The sequence below is a fragment of the Bactrocera oleae genome, chromosome 2, assembly GCF_042242935.1.
Source record: "Bactrocera oleae isolate idBacOlea1 chromosome 2, idBacOlea1, whole genome shotgun sequence".
NCBI classification, from domain to species: domain Eukaryota; kingdom Metazoa; phylum Arthropoda; class Insecta; order Diptera; family Tephritidae; genus Bactrocera; species Bactrocera oleae.
Window position 1 is genome coordinate 18,000,979 of NC_091536.1, and position 25,505 is coordinate 18,026,483.

The 25,505-nt window shown below is 33.9% G+C and overlaps 1 protein-coding gene across 2 annotated transcripts in view; it reads left to right on the forward strand.

Moving 5' to 3' along the window:
* The window catches only part of ss (spineless), a 90,617-nt gene that overhangs the window by 52,421 nt on the left and 12,691 nt on the right, over positions 1 to 25,505 (forward strand). For both annotated transcript variants that reach the window (XM_070110242.1, XM_070110239.1), the window contains exon 3: positions 8,493 to 8,623. In XM_070110242.1, coding sequence (XP_069966343.1) covers positions 8,493 to 8,623 — 131 coding nt within the window. The remainder of the gene's footprint in view (positions 1 to 8,492; positions 8,624 to 25,505) is intronic.

Consider the following 25,505-nt stretch of genomic DNA (forward strand, 5'->3'; position numbering starts at 1 on the left):
TACTTAATATAGTTTCAATAATTAAAAATATGAAAAAAAATATCCAGCAGCTTTCGTAACAAAGGTTATATACATAACTTTTTGGCAATATATATATAAGTAGCTTAAGTCAACTTTCGTCAAAGACCACCTTGAGTTCATCTGACAAATTTCTTCAAGACTCAACTTTTTATCTCATCTATCAATTCATCAATTTCATCTTAAATAATACCCTAACATCGTTAGATTCAAATTACGGCAAAACAGAGTTAGAGGATTTATTCAAACATTCATTAAAATGTATAATACAAATAAAGCTTAAGTTCATTTAAGCTATTTTAATGCACTGTAGAAAAAGATCTTTTATCAATGCCAGTGTGTCCTTGTAACATGTCTTCTTGTGATTTTCAGTAGGACCACTACTTCTCAGGAAGAGATAGACTAGTTATAGAGATCCTGATTCGTTCAATTATCTGCAAGATCGCAAGTTAAACTCTCACATATCCTACTTCCTGAGAATTTTTTTACGTTAACTAAAAGCATTTGAGAGAGTAAAAGTTAAAATAAAATTAAAAATAAGTTTGAAGCACCTCAATGTACATATGTATGTGTATAATTTATGACGCAATACATTGCTTTTAAATCTCAAATCTTCTCGCATATGCTAATTAGCTAATTAAATGGTTAATTAAAAGTGTAAGGGCTCGTTAAAATGTAATAATTATGAAAAAATTAAAAAGGAAAATGTTTCATATAAATATATAGGACTATATGTATGAACATGCAAAACTAAAACATATATTTTTCAACTCTAACAAATGGAGACAAAAACACGAAAATCCTTGCAGCTAAATTTACACTTGGTGACAGTATCATTTCATATATATACAGGTTGGTTGAAAAGTGTATGCGCGCGAAATAAAAAAATACTTTTTTTTTGGTATGAAATATTTTTTTTGTTCAATATAATCTCCCTTAACTTCAATACACGTATACCACTGATCCACCAATAATTTTATGTCATCCCTATAATGACTTGTCGGAAGCGCTGCAAAATACCCGCCTACGGCTGTAATAGCTTCTTCATTCGCCGAAAAACCGAAGCCCACGGAATTATTTCAGGTTTCTGAAGAGGTAGTAGTCGTTGGGCGCCAAATTTGGCGAATACGGTGAAGGCTCAAGCAATTCGTACTTTAATTCGTTGAATTTTGTCATTGTTAAAACACCTTTGTGAGCAGATGAAAAATGATTTGTTTGTGCTGCAAACCAGGTCTTTTCACACGAAATTTTTCATCCAGCTGTTCTGCAATAATATTCAGGGTTGATTATTTTACCTTTTTGCAGATAATCAATCAACAAAATTCATTTTGCATCCCAAAAAACCTGATAACCCTAACCTTCTTTGCTGATCGTTGTGACTTCACCTACTTTGGAGCTGAACAACCAGCTTCAGTCCACTGTAAACGTTCTTGTTACAATTTATGATCATGGTGGTCGCTCCAAGGCTCATCCATAGTTATAAAACAACGCAAGTAATCGGTTAAAATGCTCCCAATTATGCTGAGAAATTTGTTTTCGATCCAGTTTTTTTTAATTGTTAACGTGAGCGGCACCAACTTTTCTAACAAAAAAGATTTTTCATATCTAATTCTCCATGTTAAATATGACATACTTGTTCGTCTGAGATGCCTATGGCGTTAACAATTTCACGCTTAGTAAAACTTGGATCTTCACTAACAATATTTTAAAACCTTTTAAAACAAAGTATCTAATCACTGAACGATATTCATTTTTTCCCATATTAAAAACATTCTCTGACACGTCAACTTCAAATGACTTGTAAACAAATTTGGTGCTAGTAGTGCTATTTCTTGCTGAGCACTACTTAATTTTCAACCAACCTGTATATATATACGCATGTGTCTATGTTCTCTGTTTGAGTAAACACATATACGATTGCATTCAAGCATTCACGCTAAAGACTCTGCGGTAAATCTCCGTGCTTGACCAACGGCTAAGCATGAATTACGCAGAGATTTGCTGCGCCTTTTAGTTTATTAAATACGTACACAGCCATATACATAGATAAATATAAACAAAAGTATCGCGTTGATGTCGACTAAAGTGCGGTCTACTTAAGTAAAAAGTATTTTAATGAGTTTGTGCACGTAAAATAATAAAATAAGCGCAGAGACGGAAAGAGGTATGAAAGTGTATGAATATATTAATATGTATGTTTGTGTGGGTGAATAATCCCTCAAAATATAAGAGTGTAATAAAACTAGAAACAAAAAATCAAAAGCCGCTTTGTGGTGAATGCAGCGACAATAAGAAATGAAATGGTAGCGAAGATTTTTTGGGAATTAAATTTAATGTCGCGCTTATTAAATTATGAATAATTACATGACAGCGTGGCAGTGCTAATGCAATGGCGCACATGTACAAGTGTACGTATAATTTTTATAGTTTACTGCCGAAACACGCACATTTTTAAAGTAATGCAATTCAGAAATAATAAATTACTGGTAGAAATAGCGAAAAATATCTGTTTGTATATTTGTAGTCATATATAGGTTATAAATTGGTGCTTTGTATTATTATAACCCAAATTTTGAAGAATTATATTGAGTAATAATTCTAAAATTTATGGTCTTCTTATCCTGAATCATTATTATAAGTGAAACAATATTTATAACCATTCTTATACTCATACTCATATTTTTTAATATAGTTATACATTGTCACACTCATGTTTATTTTCATATTAAAATTCATATTTGTGTTCAATAAATACTCATATTTATATATGTAACCAATTCTGAACTCATACTCCTTTTTAACTTGGTGTTAAATACGTAGTAATATTCAAATTACTACTCATATATATTTACAATATAACCATTTCTATACGTATTCATACTTATTTTCACATTAGCATTCCAATTATTGAAATATATGCTTATTGAAATATATGCTTAAAATAATACTCATTTTCATATTTATAATATTTTTTTTACTTATAATCATACTCAATATTATTCTCGTACTTCTACTCATACCTATTTTCATACACATACATATTTGTATATAACATATATACATATTAATAATCGTATTCATGTTTATAATATTAACCATTTTTATATTCATACTCCTCTTACACGCACTCATAATCATATTAATTTTTCCTTTAAAGTATGTTCTCATATTGAATGCAAATTCATAATCATAACTACTGTTTTAGACATACATACATAAAAAATAGTACTCATATTCATATCTAAACTTGTACTCTACATATATACCGGTGATTTCTTATGTTTATGCATATTTTTTATACGTATATAAACTTAAATACTCATATGCATATTCATATATACATGAGTACATATATTCGCCCATTTAATCAGATTCAGATTCATAATTATATTCATACATTGTATATTCATATACTAAAAAAGACATTAGTTTGTAATACATATACATACCCATATATATATAAAAAGCAGATATATATATTTTAATAAAATGGCATTCCCATTCCAACACTTAATTTTCGCTTCCCCATGCTTAGCCACGGCGTATGAGTGCTCTTAATGAGTTTGAAAAATTATGAAATTACGTATACGCACCGTCGAGCCGCGGTGAACTTAACTACATATGTATATGGCATACGTCAATTAATTGCGTTTAGGGGCACGAATGCGTGTTTGTGTGCGAGTTTAGTGTGGGCGACGCCTTGGCATGACCGCTATTTGTTTTATCGCACTTTCGCTAAAATGAACCACAACAACAACAGCAAACAAATTTTCGTAACAAGAACAACACTGTACAGGTGGCCATATATTAAAAATACACCCCATCACGGGCCATTGTTTGCGTTGCGCACATTTTGTTAATTTGATAAAAACCAACAACACCTGAGATTAGAAAAACGCCAACTAAATCAGCCAAGCAACTAACTTAAAAAAAAAACAACAACAGAAACAAAAATAGTATAATAACAACAACAGCAGTTTTCCACTTTTTCAGTCGCTAATTGAAATAAAAGCCCGACAATGGCGTCGCCAGAGTGCGCCTGGAAAGCTTTGTTTTTCTTTTGGTAATTTTTCGGTTGTTTGTGGTAAAATGTATATTTTGTGTTTGGAGCGTATTAAAATTCGTTTGTGGTTGCTGAACTCATTGTGATTTCAAGTGTAAACCATTTAACTTATATGAATAATATGTTCTGAAGGTGTGCGAAAGCGAGACTCAGCTTATGCTCGTGCTCATGGTCAGCCGGGCTTCTACTTGCCGCTATGAAAGTGGAATTTTTGCATACTTATTTTTTGTTGATAAGCCGATTGTAATGGACTCGAGTTGGCAGCCATTTGTAATTTGAGCATTTAATTTCTCACCGGAATGCAAGGTGAAGCCATTGATGCGTAGGGAAAAGTAAAACAATCTAAAATCTGCGGTTAATTAAATTTTCGATATAAATTTCTATAGTTCTTGAAGATATACAGGGCAGCCAAACTATTTTTGGAAAACCAATTATATTTAAGTTTTTAGTAAATCTGTTAGAGATATTTCCTCTCAAAAAACCCTACCTGTTCTTGCCGTTTCAGGTATTGAAGAAAAATCGGCAACGACCATGGTTAGTGTTTTGTGTAATAATTCGACTAAAGTACGACTTATCGATTGAGGTTATGTAAGCTCATAAAAATATATATAAAAAAAAAAATATATATATATAGGATTTTTAGTAAAGTTTATGCTGATTTAACACTTCAAGTATTAATCTATAATTTCATTCCAGTTGCCATGTATCCCAACCAGTGTAAAGCAACACCCTATATTTATTCAAGCACTTCCTTCGAATTGTTAATTAAATATTTTCTAAAACTTTCGAACTCTGCGACTTCAAGCTCACTTCCTGTAGGTACCGACGATCGCTCATGCATGAACCGTTAGAATTTTTCATATTTTTACAACTGCTTGCAGCTTAGAGTAAATTATTTCATAGAATTCTGACATTTTTTTGCGTTTTTGGTTGAATTACTGATAGTGATCATAATTTATGACAAACAACCCTCGAAATGTGAGCCGATAAGAAGTGCGCGAATATGAAATGAAAGTAGTGGGTAAATAGAACGAACGAATAGCGAGTAATAAATGCGCTGCTATGAAAAAATTACCAAAAAAAAATATTAATTACAACAACAAAAAATATTTAGTTGCTTGTGTGTAAATATTTTTGTAAGTCTGCATCGAACTAGTAGCAAGCATACGCCAAGTGGCAACATTAAATATGCTTCAAAACAAATACAACAAAAACAAAGTAAACCATAAATATATTGCAGCAATAAACATGCTAAAAGAATTCGCTCTGAAATTTTAATATAAAAATCTGTTAGCTGTTAGCTGATAAACTTGTGGTTCTGCTACAACATTTTTCTTAATAAAACTAGTTTATTTAGTTGACGCTATTTTTTTCTTATTTTATTTTTTCTAGGTTACACAAATTATTTTTACACTTCCTTTACATTTATTATGCTATGCACACCCTTCTCCCAAGCCCTTTTTCCATGTGCCTTCATTGAAACATGCCAGGACCTCGCTGCGCTTTCGTTTCATTTCATTTGCTTTTCATACCCACCCCTCACCTGATTTTTCGCTCTTCCTTTGCGACTTAATTTTTATTTGTTTTATCGCTCGATCGGCATATAAATCAATTTCTATGACAAATTTATTATAAACATCGCAGGTAAATGTATTTTATAACTTCCACACCACCACCACCACACGTTCTAAGTCTAAGTAAAAAGTTTTTGCCGCTTGCTCTTATAACTTTGGCCGAAAAAATGTGCTACCACCGATTCCGTTGTTTTCTACTTTTATGTTGTTTTTTTCACGAAAAAGAATTTGTCGCAGCAATTTAATCAAATGTCGTAATGCAGTGAAAATATTTATGATATCGTGTTAAATACAAAACCAATAAAAAATGGTATGCCAAGCTCACCCTCCACCTCCGCTGCAGCCTATATAGAAATAAATTATTAAATAAGAAATATTTGTTACAATTGACACCATAAAAAAGGTCGCCTTTTATAGCAAACATAAATTTTCCATTTGTTTTTCCGTTTGGGTGTCTTGAGTCATAAGTTTAGTTGTAAATATATATTATATATTATATTGTATATTGCTTAAGAATTACATGGTTGTTGTTGAATTTATTGTTGTTGTCGTAAAACATATCGCTTTTGTTCCACTAAGTTGTGAATAGTCCAGTTTTATTGCTTTTAGTTGTTGTTGCCATAGTAAATGTTGTTATGCTATTGCCTAGAGTTTCATACAGTTAACCAGCAAGCTGCTGCTTATTCTTTTTATTAGTTATAAATAAAGTGTTTTATTTCAAAAATGTTTGAAATAATATTCCTTTCCATGTCTCATATTTGTTTTTATTGCCCTAAACTATTTTCAATTCTCAATTATGTCTTAATCCATTCTGGTACTAAAAAAGTTGAGAACATTTTGATTTAATAAAAATCTGCATTTAAAAATTTGAAATGATCAAATCGAAATGGATGAAGCAAATAGAGACATACATAAAATGTGAAAAAATCGTTTTGAATTACGAAAATGATATTTTGAACATGCCATAAATTTCTTTGGTATTTTTGCGCTGCTAAAAATACTACAAATTTTATTCTTTTTTAACTTCCCGCTAAGAAAATTTAAAATTTTCTAAAAATCGGGAAGATATTGGTTTCACCCCATTTTGCAAAAATCGAGTTCTCAACAGATCTCGACGTTTTGAGGGTCGAGGAAGCTTCGCCGAACATTTCTACGATGATGTCCGTATGTCTGTATGTATGTGTGGATGTATGTGTGTGTGTGTGGATGTATGTGACCCTCTTATAACTTTTAAACGGCTCAACCGATTTGAATAAACTAAACTAAACGGCATTCCACTTGAATTTCGTGTGAGTTTGGACCCAATCGGACCAGTAGATTTTGAGAAATCTCAAAAATAAACGACTTGACCGATCGACACCAAAAACACAAAAAACTAATCAGTTCTAAACCTTGAAAAAACACATCGTTTGCCGCAAACCGGGTCAAAATCGGTTGATTTACTTGCGAGATATCGAAAACGAAAAATTTCGAAGAGCTCAAAAGCAGTGAAAAAAGCGAAATTTGAACGTTAGCGTATGAAATTAGCGGGAAGTTGCAGGGATGGCCCTTGAGGCCAACCGTTTTCCACATTTTTTAATTAGTGGATGTTCTTAATCGTACTACGACGGTTAAATCTTAAGAATGTACAATCTGGATTAAATGGACCAAAAAAGTTTATGTATTTTTGTTTCAATCAGAGAAAAAAATTGTGTGATATTTGATTATATGAGATTTGACTCGATCCCCGCCCCCCCTTAAACATCTCACGTAACTTATGGACGCCCCCTAAAGTGATCACAGAAAAGTACTGCGGTGAAAATCAATATATAAAAATTCCGAAATCTAATTGTTAAAAATACGGAACAAGCTGGTATTTTTCAATTTCTAGTATTTCAAATTTATGCTTCAACGACTTTTTTTCTTATCGACTAACCTTTTGTGACAAATATTTTAGAGATATCCTATCAGAATTAAATTATTAAAATATATATTCAAAGTGCGATACTCAAAACTCTCGAACATCAAGTTGAGCTGTTTGCTTCGATTACAAGTTTATTTATAGTTTTCTTCTATAATTTGTCGCTTGGCATCGTAAATGTAAGCAACGTTTTTCTTTTATGATAATGTGTACTTTCTTTGCTTTTGCCTTCTTGAAATATAGTAATGTACTGATCCTGCTCTTGATGTAGCTGTAGGATTTACTTTCAAATTGCTTTTAGAGAAGATATATTGTATATAGCCTTCTGGAAGGTACAGACAAACTACTGTTATAGGCCTAGACCAGTAGTCTGTATCAAGCATTTACTAAACCTTTATCTGAAAAAATTTTGCAAATTTTTTTTTCGAATAAGTAGACATTAAATCGGCTATTAGTTTTTTTCCAGCTCTTTTGCTTTCATCAAAGCTTTAGAAAATAAGAATTTGCAGCATTATACAATACTAAAATCATTGGGGACAGGGAAATGGAAGTGCTGATTGCATCAATTTTTGACATTGATCAGGTATACTTGAGAACTTATTTTCATGCAATTACATAAATAGAGACGTATATCAGTAAAGTAAAGTCAGCCGGACGTTTCAAAATCGTGTATATCAGGTATATGGGTTCAAGTTTTCGCCCGATTTTATCTATTTTGGGCAGAAAAATATACTCTGTAGCAACATGTTGTAAGAGTATAATAAAGCAGGCTAATATTATGTTTTTTATAAACTATTTTATTTTTTGTGTACATATTTCATTAAACTTTTTATAGCAAATATTCTTCCGGCATTCATTAACTACTTTTTTTCTACTTATTCCTCAATCAACACATTTCTCACTCTTATACCCATTTATTATTATTCTTTAATTACAGTTGTTATGCATAAGGATAAGGAGGAGAATGGCATGTTGCCACACATACACACACACGCACACGATGGCTATCGAACGCGCGAATTGGGCGCCTTTGAGCATGGCCTACTCGACGGTGATATGTTCCTGCAGGTGAGTGACAAGAAACTACCCAATTACTACATTATATGTATGCGCTTGCATATGAATTGTGATATTAATTACTTATTAATGTATTCAATTATATTACGGTAATGTGTAATCATTATATAATAAGAAATTCTTGTTCATATCATTCTTCTAATATCACATACCCCTGATCTTAATAGCGCCAATTATCTATATTTATTAAGACAACTTAATTTAGTACTTGTCACTTCTCTTACCAATTGTGGTTTTGATATAACTGTGGAGCATGGTTCGTGTAATCAATATGTATCTATTTAATTTGATTGAGGCTACATTTGATTGGGCTTAGCAGGAATATAATAATATATATGATATTCATATTTGTAAATATGCCTATCAAACTTAACAGTGGCGGATATAGAATTTCCTTCTGAGAGAATATTCTACAGAAAAATTTGCCCTCCAACATATTTTTATTAATAAATTCTGAATTTTAGTAAAAATTATTATTTTATGATAGTAGTAGTAGTGAATCGATCTAATAACTACTTTGCACATGTTTGTCCCCCAAACCCAATTCCCTAGGGATCCGTCACTGAAACTTACAGATTACCACCCAACTAGAAAACAATATGCACTACTCGTATAACATAGAATGACCATAATATTTATAAATAGCAGTACAAATTTACTTTTATATAGGTATCGTGAACTCAATCTAGAGCGGCTAAGCATGTTTCATGCCATGATATAATATTTTCATATATCATTATGTATGAGAGGAACGCGTGAGCGGAAACGCGGATAGTATTCAGAGGCGCGTAACAGTAAAGATTTGACAAAACTCTCTCACTTTAAATTAAAAAGCTGAGAGCTTATCTTAAAGTTCTTCAGCTGAATTTTTTTTAGCACATACATTAAAAATCTGCTAATATTTGCCTTCTGAAGGGTGGCAAGTAAAAAGCGTTATTGTGCTACAGGCATTTGAAAAGAGTTCTATCACAACCTTAAAGCTTTCGCAAAGTTACCAAAGCTTACATAGACAACAATTAAATATTAAACTACACAATGACTCTCAAACGAGGTTTTCTACTATTCTATCCCGATTTCCAATTCAAAATGCTGTTATATTATATTTAAGGTTTTGAAAATTAATTTGAAAAGCTCTTTACGTTGGTGTTTATCTTCACTGACCTTACCAATCAGCTTCGAACAAACCGTAATATGTATGTCAACAGCATCTGCTTTCCAAGTGATATAAATGAGCAGGGGAAATCATATCCATAATACAGTATTCAGTGCGTACGAGATGCAACAAATACTACGCAGAATATTTTTCTGCTTCGAGATATCAACAAAATGTTGTTATCACAAATATTTTATAGAAGAAAAACTCAGCTTGCTGCAAACTCAGCGCTTCCCAAATATATATGGGGCAATTTCCATTAAGAAAGCCATACAAATTTCAACTACAAAGCTTCGGAGCTGCCTACATCCAATTCATTACTTCTACATGCACACATCCATACACACACATATTAGCTATCGGCAAATCGTTGCACTTCAACATATTGCCATTGCACAGTTTAATATTTATAAATAATTCAATTTCTTCAGTGCATAATTCATTCGCAAAATATTTTCGCAAGTGCAGCTAAAAAGGACTTGCGTGTCTGCGAATAATTGCGCGAGCAATTTCCAATTTCAATTCAGCTGTGCAAGCACTCAAAGTGCAAGTACTTATGTACCGCTATAACCGTTAAATACATGACTAACCAAACTGCACAACGCCATAACGCTACAACAGTGCAACAACAAATGCACATACTTTTCTATAGCATGAAATAAAAAACTACCAAAGTTGAGTTTGCAGTTAGCAGCGGTTTTGCTATGCATTTGCATTGTATAAAATCAAAATTATTTCAAAATTTCTATAGAGAATTACTGCTTTAAGATATGATATCTAAATTCTGCAGTTAATAAATATTATTTTGAGCACAAATATTTCAATGTAAAGTGCTGAATTTCAGAACTTCATATAACCGACTTAAGCTATTTCCACGTATCAGCAGCGCTCATATAAAAATAAATGCGAGTACATTGCATTTGGAGTGTTTGTCACACCGAGCTTGCCCACTTGTCAAATGCACGCGTTTGTCCGTCCGGTCGACGATCGGGAAACGCGCCTTTCATGCGAAGTTTTCGCGCATTCCCTGCAAATGTTGTTGTAGTTGTTGCTATAGTTTTTGCATGTAACTCTCTTTGAGCTCAATTTTTTGTTTTTTGCTAAACTATGCAGGTTTTAGGCTTGTTAGGCGGCTGCATTTCAATGTCATGACCTAGGTTTTTTATTTGAAGTAAGGGTGGCGCAGAAAATTTTCTCAAAACCGGTAGTTGTTTTTGGCCAAAAAAAGCACTCGGGGTGTTTGACAACCCCTAAAACATTTAATTTTGCGTTTGTAAAAATTATACAGGTGCGTTGCTGTTATATCAGAGCAGGCAAGAAAAACGCACCTGTCCTTATAGCGCTTTACATATTTGCACATTAGGGCTGCTGGAAATGTTTTGAAACAGCTGAATTATTTCCAGATTTATAGTTATCTGGTTAGAAATAGTAAATAGATGAGTTAAATATGAAATTACAAAATTAGCATAAAATAGAGACGGGGTTGCCACCAAATTAAAAAAAAAATATTCAGCATATAAATAAAGACCACATATTAAAACGATATTATTTGAGCAGGAAATTTAAAAATACTTATCAAAATATTTAACCAACATTGCCACTTGGTTAAAAAATGGAAATATTGCATAGAATATTCTAGCATATAAGTACTAATCGGAAAGCAATATCCGCAAAGCAAGTTCAGCAGCAGTAGAGTGTTTATTTACAGTTTGTGAGTTTTGAAAAGAGTTGCCAACTGTGCGAAAATTAAAATTCAATTTATTATACAAATAAAGAATGTGAGATAAATTTAAGGTATTTGGGACCTCTATATTAAAATAATGTTAAACAGCGTGGCCACCACCTTAAAAAAATTATCACAATTTCACATGTAACACTCCAGTATAGGTAACCATCAGGAAGTATTTTTAGTATAAATTTATATAATATATGAAGTCAGGAATGTTTTAAAAGAGTTGCCAAGCGTCTAAAGATCAAATCAATAATTTAATTTTAAAGAAAAGTATTTTAAAAGCATTTGCAGGAACTTCTAAATTAAAAAAAAAACACATAAACAAAGCTGCCATCTTCTTAAAAATGACAAACTTATGAATAAATTATCTATTTTACAATAAATTTTATAAAACTGGTGCCAGTCAGCGGGTGTATGTATAAACTACAGCCAAAAAAATTAAAATTTCATAAACGGGGTTGCCAAATGTTAGCGCTAATAAAAAAATACTTTGCAACTTTAATGTTTCTCTATGATATATCAACGAGTGTATAGGTTTTCCAGTAATATTAAAATTTATGAGTGATTCTACTATATTTGTTGTTTATAACGTTTCTTCTAAATTCATATGCCATATTTTTACTTTTTACAACCACTCTAACATTGTACTTGTATTTTAATGGCTCAACTCCGTAACATTCCCAAACAATTAGTCCTTAACCCACACCTGACTACGTTGCCACCTGTACGTTCCGCGACTCTTGCCACATTTCACCCTCGCCGCGGTCGCAAATTCGCTTGCATTTCTAAGTACAATTTGACCAATGTTGCATTTTCAATGCATTTCGCACCTAATTTTTCTTCAACACTACAACTTGCAATTTGCTCGTACATAAGCTTTACGTATGTGTACATGTATACACACATATGTGTGTGTGTGCATTTCTTGTGTTGGCAGTGCGGCAGATAATAACGGCGTTTTGGCACACAATTTCTGAATTATTAGTGCGCGGCAGTAAACAAACAAGCTCGCATGGAGCGCACTTGCATTTCGCACACACACACACACACAAACATATATATATATATATGTATATATACATGTGAGTACATATATATTTACATTTAGATACATATGTGATGTATTTTTTGCGCATATGTGCGATTGTGCAAAGAACTTTCGTTATAGAAATGCGAAGCTTTTGCATTTAGTTCGTCCTTTTTTGCTTTTTATAGAACAATAACAGCGACAACAATGAAAAACTCGAACAGTGACTGTTTGTTGGGCTAGTTCAGTATATAAGTATCTTAGTGGTTATATTTGCTCAAGTGCCAACATTGACTGACAAGTCTCTATGCGCGCAATGTGTACAACAATGAAATACAACAACAATACGCTTGCATGCATCTAACTGCAATTGAAAAGCGGCAATACTCAAATGAATGACACGTGCTTAGATATTATTACCCGCGCTACTCTATAATTATTAGTATGTTATTTAGGTCCCAATGGAAAATCGAGAGATGTGTTCTAGAATTTTTCTTGATTGTTCAATTAATAAAATTTTTGTGATTAAGCAAATTACTTATCATTTTTAACTATTTTTATTTAATTTTTGCTATTATTTATGAAAAACTGGATACTATTTTTATGCCAAAAATGTCGCTACACATACTTTGAAATGTCAGAGAGAAATTTCTACAACAAAAATAAAATAGTTGGAAGATTTAAAATTATGATTTTCCTGAGTATAAAAAATATTTTATTATTGCAAACGTTTGTGGTCTATTTTTTATTAATTAGCGCTAAAACACTGTTAAAAATATTTTTAGAATTCATATTGAATGAAACTCCGCATGTGATTGCCTCCCAGATTGTTTTTTTTTTATATTAAAAGTTTTAGTTTTTATTTATAACATTTCGTTTGGGGTGAGAAATCCTTCTTTGTAAGTCCTGCATAAACATCATATTATATATTAGTTACGAAAGTATTGTTGTTCTGACAAGGAGTGTGATCACAAGAAAGGATATATTTATATATACAGATAGCCAAGCAACTTTAAAATCACTAGAATCTCCTAGGGTTTTATCAAAGGTATTGAAAGAATGCCTTGATGTCTTAGTGGATCTAACATCCTATTTCACGATAAACCTGCAATGAGTTCCAGGGCATAGTGACATACCTGGTAACTGTGAAGCAGATGAACTACCAGAACAGGCGACACCCTATAATTGGGCTCCAGAAACAAAGGCCGAACGAACATGTTATAAAATTAGCTGAGTCTCGGTAGAATCAATGGGCAGACATGCAAGCAAACAAGGCCATACAATGACTATTGTAGAAGCTGCCAGGAGGTAGAAGAAGAGAAGACGGTAAATATCTTCTATGGGAATGCAAGGCTCTTTACAGTAAAATTATCGCAACTATCGGTCGGGGATTTCTTGATGACGTTTCAGAGGTTGCACAAATAAAACTTTTTGTTCTGATGAACTTCATCAGAAGCACCGGGTGGTTCAGAAGGGAGACAACAAAGTGGGCGGATATTAGCCCCGCTGGTAGTACAATGGGCCACCTAAAGGCCTAGGTGCGTTGTCAGGAAATGACAAGATAATTCCACCTCGCTTTCCCCCATACAGCTTTGGCAAAAAAGGTCCGACAGAATATTTAGCCGCACCGCGTGTGAAATTATTGAACAGTGTCCAGTCAGAACACCTACCTTTGTGGCGAGATTGACTTTGCTAAGAGCTAATAGTTCGGGGGACCTCTTATGGTTCACTTTGGGTTAGAGAGATCTCGCAGTCGCACATGTTCTGGTTGTTGACCAGAGGGTCAGTGATAAACAAAATATCCGAAGTTTAAGATTAAAAACTATAATTTTGGTTAAAAAATATAGAGATATCAGCCACCAAATGTAGCTGCTCCTCCAATTTTATAATATGGGGTCGTTCTGTAGATCTTTACAGTCATAGGAACACAAAAATATGTTGGATGTTAGTTCTTGGTAATTTTTTTTTTTTTTTGAAAAAATAAATTTATAAAAGTTTTGGGCTTAGAGCACGACTATGTTCTGATGCCTTTCATTCGAATTATAATAACTTAATGCTTAATAAAATCCGTTGACCATTCGTTCAATAATTTCTCCGTTCGGCATTAAAAAATAAAAAACGCTGTCAGAGTTATCATATCGGGCACATTTGTATGCCCGCAAGTTCCTATAAACCTTCTCAAAGAGCGCTTCCACTTCGCATGCTACAATATTTACTAGTTGTCAATGATTTAGTGACAGACATTGAGTGACTTCCTTGAGCAAAACAAAATATAAACTCGCCACGGCAATGTACGCGATGGAAATGTGCCAAAATTGTCTGCACCGCTAAAATGTCAGCGTATTGCAAACACCACCTTCTTGCTTAACACTCTCCCCTCCATATCTTTCTCTCTTTAAGTGACGTTGTAACGCATGCTAGGCACGTGAGTGTGCCACAAGTCCATTACTTCAAACTATCGCGTTGCAAGTGCAATATTTTTGTGACTGCCCTTTTGTCGCAAATACACACACACATACACACAAATCCAGAGACGCACACACATTCAATAAAAGCCTGCTTAGTGTTAGTTGTGCATTCGTTGAAGTTCGTGTGTGCACACTGTCGCTATTGCTAATTGCCGAGTTGCACAATTGTGCACTTCCGTCGGAGCATACATTTCACCAGGCATTCGTGTGGCCCGCTTCCCCACACCCCACCTTTGACACTTTTTACCGACATTTCGGTGACTTGCATTGCATTTTGCTACGGTCAAGTGCATTCTTCATGGTGGCGCCTGGTTAGCTTAGGTGCTGGCGGTTTTTTGTTTTTTTTTTGTGTGTACGCCGATTCGCTGGCGTCGAATGCATTTCGTGGTTATGGGCCCTTAAAACTTTCGGATGCACTTGTTATGCGCATTTCCAGCGATTTTGCAGCCTTTCACTTGTTGCTTATGTGCAGTTTTTGTTATTCTTGTTGCCTAAAAACGGTAGTAGAAAACTGCTCCTTTGAATACAACTGGGATAACTGAGATTCCAAATTTTAAGGCTATCTTTTAAGCACTATAAATTGTATGAAGAAATTTTTCAATACTATCGCATTCGATCAGCATAAGCTCGCAAATGTTCCTAAATTTTTCGTTGATAACTCCATTGTCTTCAGATATCACTGAGTATAATATTGAAGGCCAGTATATAAATTGCGAGCTCCACTAAGAAATATACTGCATATAAATCGGGTAGATTATACAGCGAGAACCTGAGAGAAAGATTAATGAATTTCGCTTTCTCTTTCAGTTCTGTTTTTTATAGTTTGCCACATTTAGTATAACAATTTTGAAGTATATTTATTTTCAATGTGAATCCAAATGGCTTTCCGTTGGATGAATACCATTTTAGAACGCTTGCATACATATGTTTTCATTTCTTACCAAATTTATCCAGTTTTCTTACTTCTATGACAGCTTAACTATAAAAAGGCGTTAATCATTTAAGCTTTTTTCAAGCTTTCTTAGCGCTTTTAAAATAAGCCAAAAAGTATGCTATTGCCAACGTGGAATTTTAAGTGACATTAAAAGGCGTGTGTTAATATTTGCCAAGCTTGGTTGAAAAAATTTTCGTTTGTAAATAATAAAGTGGATTTTAGAGAATTTACTAATGCAAATTTTAGTTGTATAGACAAAGAAACGCATGCTTGTATGCCTTAGGCTAGACAAGATATGCTCGTACTGAATTGTGCACATCTTTCCACTAAGTTATACAAATTCTCAAGCTATGTGCTTTAGCACTTCATTTATTATTATTATTTTTTTTTTACTGTAATGTTTTAATACAGTTTTTAGTTTATTATGCAGTTTGCAGCGCTGACAGAAGATAAACTTAGCTGGGGAAAAAGTTGGTTTACAAAGGCAAATAATGAAAAAGATGTTGGGATGATACTCTTCAACAAACGCTTGAGTGTTTCTATGAGCGATTATAACTGTATCAAATCTATAAAATATACTATATATATAATGTAAAATGTAAATAAAAAATAAAAAATATCGGAAATGGAATCAACATATAAGTTAAATAATGGTGTCTTCAAAAGACTATTTTTAACTATTTTTAACTTATAAGGGGAATCTTATCTCGGCCAATAGAATCATTTCATTTGATATCAATCAGTACATAATAATATAAATCCTTAGAAAATTTAAACTAAAAAAATTAAAATTCAGTGTTTAAACGAGTCCCTTGATTGTGTAAAAAACTTGCTAAAGTGACGTCACTAGAAACATTTTTCCCAAATTTTTTTAGCATTTTTTAAATTGTATATATATGTATATATTTTAAATTAGCAATACGAAATTTCTGGAGTGATGCGAAGTCTGCAAAATGTGGGCTTGGTCGTGGAAACGAACAGTAACTTACTATGGCCTATAAGAAGTAATACACATTGGTTTAATCATTGGTTTAATCAAAAATACTTCATAATTTTTGAACGAAACTTAGCGTTGATACTACGATACGGTAAGTCACTACCCTTAAATAATAGTGAACGATTCTTAAGAGGGTCTCACTCGAAGTTGCAGCATGTTCTCTCCAAAAATTTTAATTTGTACACAAATTTAAGGGGGAAAAACGCCTTCAAGAAAGGCGGCGCTTCAAAGTGACAAAAACTGCTGTAATATGCAATGTAACTGCGACATGAATGATCGCAGCAATCAGCTTTAAGGATCCGCTGAGGATCCATCACAAAAGTTAAAGATAAATTTAATGAATTTTAATTGCACGATGAGAGTAATTTGTAAAAACTTTCAAGTAGTTGTAATTAATCTGGGTGTATTTAAATATCACTTTGCCCATAGCGCCCATAAGTTCAAGCAAATGGACATTGCATACAAACACAGGCAAATTTATAACGGCAAACATTACGGCGATCTTCAAACACTGGGCAAAAGTCAGCGAAAACACCTTGAGCAGGTCCAACAATGCTGACTTAAGGCGCGCTGTGCCGAGCAAATGAAATGCAGGAGACAAATTAGCAATGACTCCCCGAAGCCAAAGTGTCCGCAAGAAGCACACAGACAGACATGGCGGAGATGGATGAGATCGGCTGCGTGAGAGGTGGAGTATAAGCAGCCGTAAATGCAACTAAATGCCACACGCAATGCATGTGGAAAATAGTGGAGATCCGACGGGCGGAGTGGATGGGGCTACTTTTGCGTCATTAATGCAGCGGCGGAGTGGCAAGCCGCAGCGCAGCAATAATAATAGCAATCAAAAGCGGAGTGAAGTTGAAAAAAGCGCTAGCAAGTGCCGAAGAAGCACAAGGGTCGCGCAGAGGAAGTGCCGGTGGAGGTAAGGCGGTAGTGTGAAACAAGGATGCCAACGCATTTATATAAATACATACACACATAACTACATACAGGCACATAAAATACTAAGTGGCGTCATATTTTTAAATGCATCAGCTATTCCTCAACAACAACAACAAAATAGATGTCATAATAACAACAGACTCTCATATAGGTATGTATGTATGTAAGTATATGTATTGTAGTACATACATCCATATGTATGTACATTCATGTTTAATGATCAGCGATACTGCCTTGAAGACACACACAAACACACGGAAATATTTCATGCGTTAGGCAATTCGGCTGCTCTGGGGTGGACGCAGCTCATCAATAATCATCACAAGGATCGCTGTCAGCCAGTCGCTCAATGCTCTCTTCCGTTACTCCGCCTTCTTACTCGTCGCACTGCCCTGTACGCCGTCGGCTGCCCTTTGCTGTCGCTGCCAACCAACATAGTATTCCACTCGTTTCCACTCAAGAGTGACCGTCGTTGCTGGCGCTGCTCGTTGCATCTTATGTGGCGCTGACTCTGAGCCGCTTTAATTGTTTTTCTCAGCACTGTATGCGCTTTGATTGTGGCAACTGCGCCTGCAGACAGCATTACGACCGGTGTATTAACTTTTTACTCATATGTTTCTTAACAATTTTTTTAGTATTTTTTTTTTCGTCGATTGCTCGTCAACATCCGCCAACTTCGTCGCCAACTGCTTCGTTGCAACAACAAATAGAAAAGTTGAGCTAATTAAAATTGCTTCAACTGATATTTTTGTTGTCTGTGTTATTGTTGTTGTTGCTGTTGTGCTCGTTGCCGCTTTGATGGCGCATTCTAATGCGATTTTAATAATACACGCCTGTGAGGTACAAAAACAACGGCAAAATACGAATATGATTGTGTAATCAACGATGTGGTACAAGATGCTGGCGCGAATAGATTACTCGCACTGTAAAGGGTGGTCCAAATACAAATTTATTCGTTTAGATGTATATTAATGGAAGTAGAAAAGTTTTTTGCTATTTTATTAATATTCTTGCATAAAAAGGATACATTTAATTTGGCGAATTTCTCGTAACAACGAAGCCTTAATTTCTTAAGTGATTTTAGATCGGCGACGAAAAAAAGTATATTAGAAAAGAAACGTAGCGTTTTAGAAGTACTTTTAATTGAGAAATTTTTTGAAGTACTTCCAAAAAAAAAACGCAAATTTTTGACTAATTGCACCATCTTTCTGAAACTATATTCTGTGATGCAAACCCTTGCAATTCTGTTCTGAAGACAGTTAACTTTGGTAGCACCCTTTATAAACTGGTTGCAGGTAAACTAGTTTTGTTTTATTTCCGCAAGAGCTGGGTAGCAAAACGAAATTTTTTTTTCTGCCTTACAAGTAATTACTTCATAGAGAGAGTTTTTCTAGACTAAAATTATGGATACTTAATCTAAAACACTTGTTTGACTTTTGAAGTAAATTTTCGAGCTAACATATTTACATGACGTTTTTCTACATAAATTTGTAGTTTCTTATTATCTCATTCCCAAGACATAGTTCTGAGGCTTAGGAGTTCTTCTTCTAATGAGAAAAAGCACCACTTAAGGAAAATGTTGCAATCATCAACATTCTTGTCAATGTATATAAATGTTGTATGTTTATATATGTAATATGAAAATAACAACAATGTTATCAATATATAGGATTATGTGAGTAACTAAGTATATTTTATAACTAATAATATACGAGTAATATATAACTAATTGATTATACCAATCCAATTCGTTTATACCAGTTTTATATACGATTCGCCACTCGGCAAGTTTTAATAAAAAAACTCAGCCAATATTTCAACTTTCTTAAGCTTGCTAGGTCTAGAAATAAAAACATTTTTTTAAAGCTTAACTATTCAAGAATATGCATACAAGAGGATTTTTTGAAATTCAAATTATGTTTGGAGATATAAGTGCATGGAGATATTGGTATACGCGAAACTTTAAACGCGTTTTTGTGGAAACTGAGCCGATTTATCTGAAACTTTTAGAGAGTCCTCTCTATAGACTTGTCTATGTATAAAATTATTCATATCCCCAATATTTACAATTTTTTTTTTAAAATTCGAAATAGTAGAAAAAGTTTTACAAAAATTGTTTTTTTAGGCAGTCGCCATTTTCTGAAAAATTGTTGTGCCAAATTTTTCCGTAGAACAGAACATTGCGACATAATACTATATATAATTTGTGTTTTTTTTTGTTTCGGATTACTAGGAGGATTGAAATCTTGGGTATGGTCATCTACCAATTTTTTTAAACACCCATTTTATCAACTAGTAATTTTTGAAATTATTACCTTTTTTTATTATTTGAGTTTTATCCTGTATTCTTGTGATGTTAGTCAATAACTAATAAAATAATGGATAGTAAAAATACTATTTGCCTTTTTTTACGACACTTTAAAAGTTACCTAAAATGCATGCCTCTAGAGTAGTATACCCCTTAAAATGAAAGCTAGAAATTAAATTTTGTAGAATTTGCAAAATGATTCTCCAAAAATATGACCGCCACAGGCTGTTTATATTGATCAGTATTAATTAAGCAATCATGTTCGTAAATTTTAAAAGTTGAAAAAAAGCAAGAAAAAACGTTAATTCCGGCTGTACCGAAACTATGGTATAATACTCTTCACAGGCATGTATGCTATAGTAGTCAGATCTGAACAATTTCTTTGCAGATAACAGGGCTATCTTGGACAATAATTCCTACCAAATTTCTTAAAGATATCTTTTTAAATAAAACAGTTTTACATTCAAGAACTTAATTTTGATAGTTTAGTTTGTATGACAGCTAAGTATATGCTATAATGGCCCGATATCGGCTGTTACGACAAATGAGCAATTTCTAGGGGAGAAAAAGATGTGTGAACAATTTCAAATCGATATCTCATTAAATGAGGGACTAGTTCGTTTATATACAGACGGCAATGCTAAACCGACTCTGCTCGTTAATCATTTGTATAGTCGTACATATATATTTTATATTGTCTCCAACATTTCCTTCTGAGTGTTAAAAACTTCGTGGTAAACTTAATATACCCTGTTCTGGGTATAAAAATAAAATTTCTAAGAATTCAAAAACTATCAGGCCGCAGCGTCAATCAAATCGACTGAAATACATATAATATATAAAATGTATTCTAGGCATGCGTGCCATTTGAAAAATATATTCACAATTTCTTGGAAATGCAAAGTTGCGCATGCGCAATGCGCACAATTAAAATAAAAATCATAACTTATGAGTGCAATAAGAAGAATCACACAAGCAATCTGCAAGTGGGCCGCCCACTTTTAACGCCTCACATAGCAGGTACATAGCAAATACTTATACATATATGTATTTATATGCACGTTTGTATATGCTGATTTACTTGACTGAGTTTCAGCTCAACCAGTCAACAACAATAACTGCAACAAACAACGAAATTAATTTGTTTTTGCTTTGCGTCATTTTTGGCATTCTTTTGCAACTTTTAGTGCAACAGTGCAGTGTACATATGTATGTGTGTAGTCTTATTATTGGAGGCATCAATTGTTGCTGCGTATAAATATTTATGAAAATTATCAAAGCGAAAAATGAGAAATAGAAAATACGTGCATGCCAGATATGTGCACAGCGATGACGTGGAGGTAATTTCGAAAAACTGCAGACAAGCTGCGGCAGGTGCGCCTGTGCGACGGTGCAGGCGCGGAAGTAAAAATATAGAGCAATAGAAAATCATCGCTTGAACGCATGTAAATACACAGCGAGCATAAATTGGTTTTTATTGCGAATTTTGTTTGTTGTTATTGCTGGTCATGTTGCATGCCTAGCCGTTTATTTGTTGGCTGTTGGCTGCGGTGCGGTTCGCATGCGCCAAACCAATTAACAGCTACTTAAAGATTGCGCGCTGTCCGCAAATGCTGAAAGGCGAAAAACGCTAAGCACAAAAACGCACACACGCACGCGCTTTTAAGGCGGAAAAGCGAACAGATAAAAAATAACAAATATTAAATAGTAAAAATGCATTGCGAAAATGTACCAAAAAGCTAAGCGCCTAACGCAGCAGCTCAACTAGAGAGCAAGCAGCAACAAATAGGCAATGGAAATGAGGCGAAAAATATAGTGACAAGCATGCGCATACACTTGCTGGTGGAAAATTAAATCGCTTACACATAATGTATGCATTAAATTGCAAATTTACAAGCGTGCCGTGGAGCAGCTCGTCAAACTTACATACACATATGTACATATATACATATATACGTATATAACTGCATATAGTAAGCGCAACGGTGTTTGAATGGCAAGCCTACAAGCTGTGAATAATGAAAAAAAACGAAATAGTCGTGTACATTTTCTCGCTTCCCCACGCGTTTGGTGCGTGTGACGTGAGCGCGCTGGAGCTGTTGCGTCTGCGCTTGCACTCTATACGCCTTTATTTGATTATGTTGATTGTCAATGCGTTGTTGCGCATGTGAGATAAGCAAAAAAAGAAAAAATCGTTGCAATGTAATATGAGGAAGAAGGTTTTTCTTACTGAATTAAAATATAATTAAAATTGCTAAGCTTTTTACTCATAACGCTACTCACCAAGACATCTTTCACATATAAAAATTATATATATTTCATACCGCGTAAACTAACTGAGATAGTTTATTCGAACTATCCTTATTTTTATCTATAGATCAAGGTCCAAAAAGCTGTCAATATACCAAAACTTCCTCAAATAATTATCTTGATTGCACAAGCTGCGTAAGTTTACGATGCTAATGTATACACTCCAACTGAAATTTTATATAGAAGAGCATCCAATTTTTCAAGTTCTATAAGGATTTTTAAGCGCTTAAGCTCTGTCGTCGTCCCACTTTACCTTCAGTTAGAGGAGAAAATGTATATATTTGAGTATAACAAAATAATTAAGCAGCCCTGGGTTTTCCAGTAGGCTTACTTTGTAATAAATAACCATGACACCTATGACCTCATAGGTCACCTATGACACCTCATAGATCACAAAAGTAAGATACAATTTTTCGTCAGCTTTGGTAATCTGAAACAATGAAAATTGAAATAAGCATAGAGATTCCGCCTGTACAATGAAGTAAGCGACCGAAACTATAGGCATTTGTACCAAACATATTTTTATAAAAGAAAGCTAGCTAAAGGATGGGCTCCACGATTGCTCTAGAACTAACTGCAACACGGTGATGACTTTAAAAATTGTATTTAAAACTCAGAACGTCTCTACTAGTAAAAGTAGAAATGCAACCTCTAGCAGTTTGTTTTTTTTTTCGACCGTACCGATAAAATATCATTATTAAAGCAACTCAGATTCCACTTTTTAAGAGAATCCAGCGAAACTATCTGATTAATTTGATCGCCTAAGCAAAAGAAAATTCGTTAATGTACAAAAATGTAATATAATCTCAGCTATTTTTTGATTTTACGTGGCTTGAAAGATGCCTTTTTCGGAAATGAGCCACAAAAGCTAATTATATTTGACCTAATATTTTTTCAATTATTTATAAGCTTTGAATTATTCTGCAAAGAAATAGTTTTGTTGTTTTCTAATTAAAAAAATTTATATACAAACTAGAGCTCTTAAAATTATTCGCATAACCCGACAACCGATTATTAGAATATTTGGTTTGTAACCGCTCGTACGAATATTAACCTAGTACTATTCGGTCGTAACATTGCGAATATTCCAATAGTTGCTCTGCTGCGAGTATTTGAATAAATGAAAATTGTTTGAAATCCAAGCAGTCTTTGATTATTGTTTTATTTGTTTTTGTTTTTTTGAATGAACCCTCACTATTCGAATAGTCGACAACGAACGGTTAACCGAATAGTCGACAACTAACGACTACCCGGATAGTGAGAACCCAATATTATTATTCGAATAATGCCCTACCCGGATAATCCGGTTTTTCAATTAGTCGAATACCAAGAGCTTTAATATAAACATATGCATATGTATATCAAGATATTTTTCACAAAAGTAAATCTACTGAAAATTTGCAGTTCACTTTTAATTTACTCCATATTTTACAATTTACCGGAAATCGCAAGATTTCACCACCTCTCACATGCAACTAACCTTTGGCTGACCTAAATCAATTATTTAGTGTACAAAACAGTGAAAATGCGTAACACCTTCGAGTTTTGAACCATCAAAATTATGAATGAAAGCAAAAGGGAAAAATTAAGATAAAGATGCTTAATCAAGTGTCGGAAATATATAAAAGCGCGTTGGTTTCGGTTAAAAATTGTACATTTGTTTCAAAATGTGTTTGTTGAGCTGTGTTTTTGTGTAACACGTGTGTATAAAGCACATAAATAGAAAATGTTCAAAATTGGAATGACAAGTGTAGATGTAAAAATTTGGTCAGTCTCCACAACAATAACAACAAGCACTGCTACAACCACATCCTCAAAAACTTTGCCCTTGTCAAAGCCGATACAAAATATCAGGTACTACGACCGCAGCTTCCACTCTGGCATATATAGTGGAGTTCATTGCTTTAATTGCTTGCCATTTCCTGGTTTCCCCGTTTTATGTAGACCTCTGCAGGGTGTCGCTTCTACCTACATACTTGTATTAGTAGATATGCATTTTGTTTGTTTGTTAGCACATGGCTTTTCAACGTCGACCTTAATGAGACTTGTGGCGCTTAAGCCTCTCTTTCATTCATTCAACATCTCTTCACTCACTTCTTTCGTGTTTTTTTTTTTTGAATTTGAACAAATGATGGATTAATCTTTTTACAGCCGTCAATGGCGGCAACGACAACATGAATAAATATCGCAGAAGAGTATGAGTGTTGTGATTTGCTGCGCCTCTTGTCGGTAGCGTTCTGCTCGACGGCGATCACTTTGACGCTGTGGTTTCTTGGGTTTCTTTGCGGCAATTATTCTGTCTTTTGTGCGTCAAAAAGATAATTTTTTGTGACTTTTTATTAAATTTTTTATTTGAAATGAATTTCTATTCATGGTTTTGAGTGTTTCTATCTGTTTATTTTTTTATACTCTCGCAACCTGTTGCTACAGAGTATAATAGTTTTGTTCACCTAACGGTTGTTTGTATCACCTAAAATTAATCAAGTTATATATAGGGTTATATATATATAAATGATCAGGATGAAGAGACGAGTTGAAATCCGGGTGACTGTCTGTCCGTCCGTCCGTCTGTCCGTCCGTCTGTCCGTCCGTCCGTGCAAGCTCTAACTTGAGTAAAAATTGAGATATCTTTATGAAACTTGGTAGACATGTTTCATGGTACCGTGAGACGGTTGGTATTGCAGATGGGCGTAATCGGACCACTGCCACGCCCACAAAACGCCATTAATCAAAAACAAATAACTTGCCATAACTAAGCTCCGTAATAAGATACAAGACTGTTATTTGGTACACAGGATCACATTAGGGGCATCTGCAGTTAAAATTTTTTTTTTAAAAGTGGGCGTGGTCCCGCCTCTAATAGGTTTAATGTGCATATCTCCTAAACCGCTAATGCTATAATAACAAAATTCACTGGAAGCAAATGTTTTTAGCACTTCTATTGACGGTGTGAAAATAGTTGAAATCGGGTGGCAACTCCGCCCACTCCCCATATAACGGTA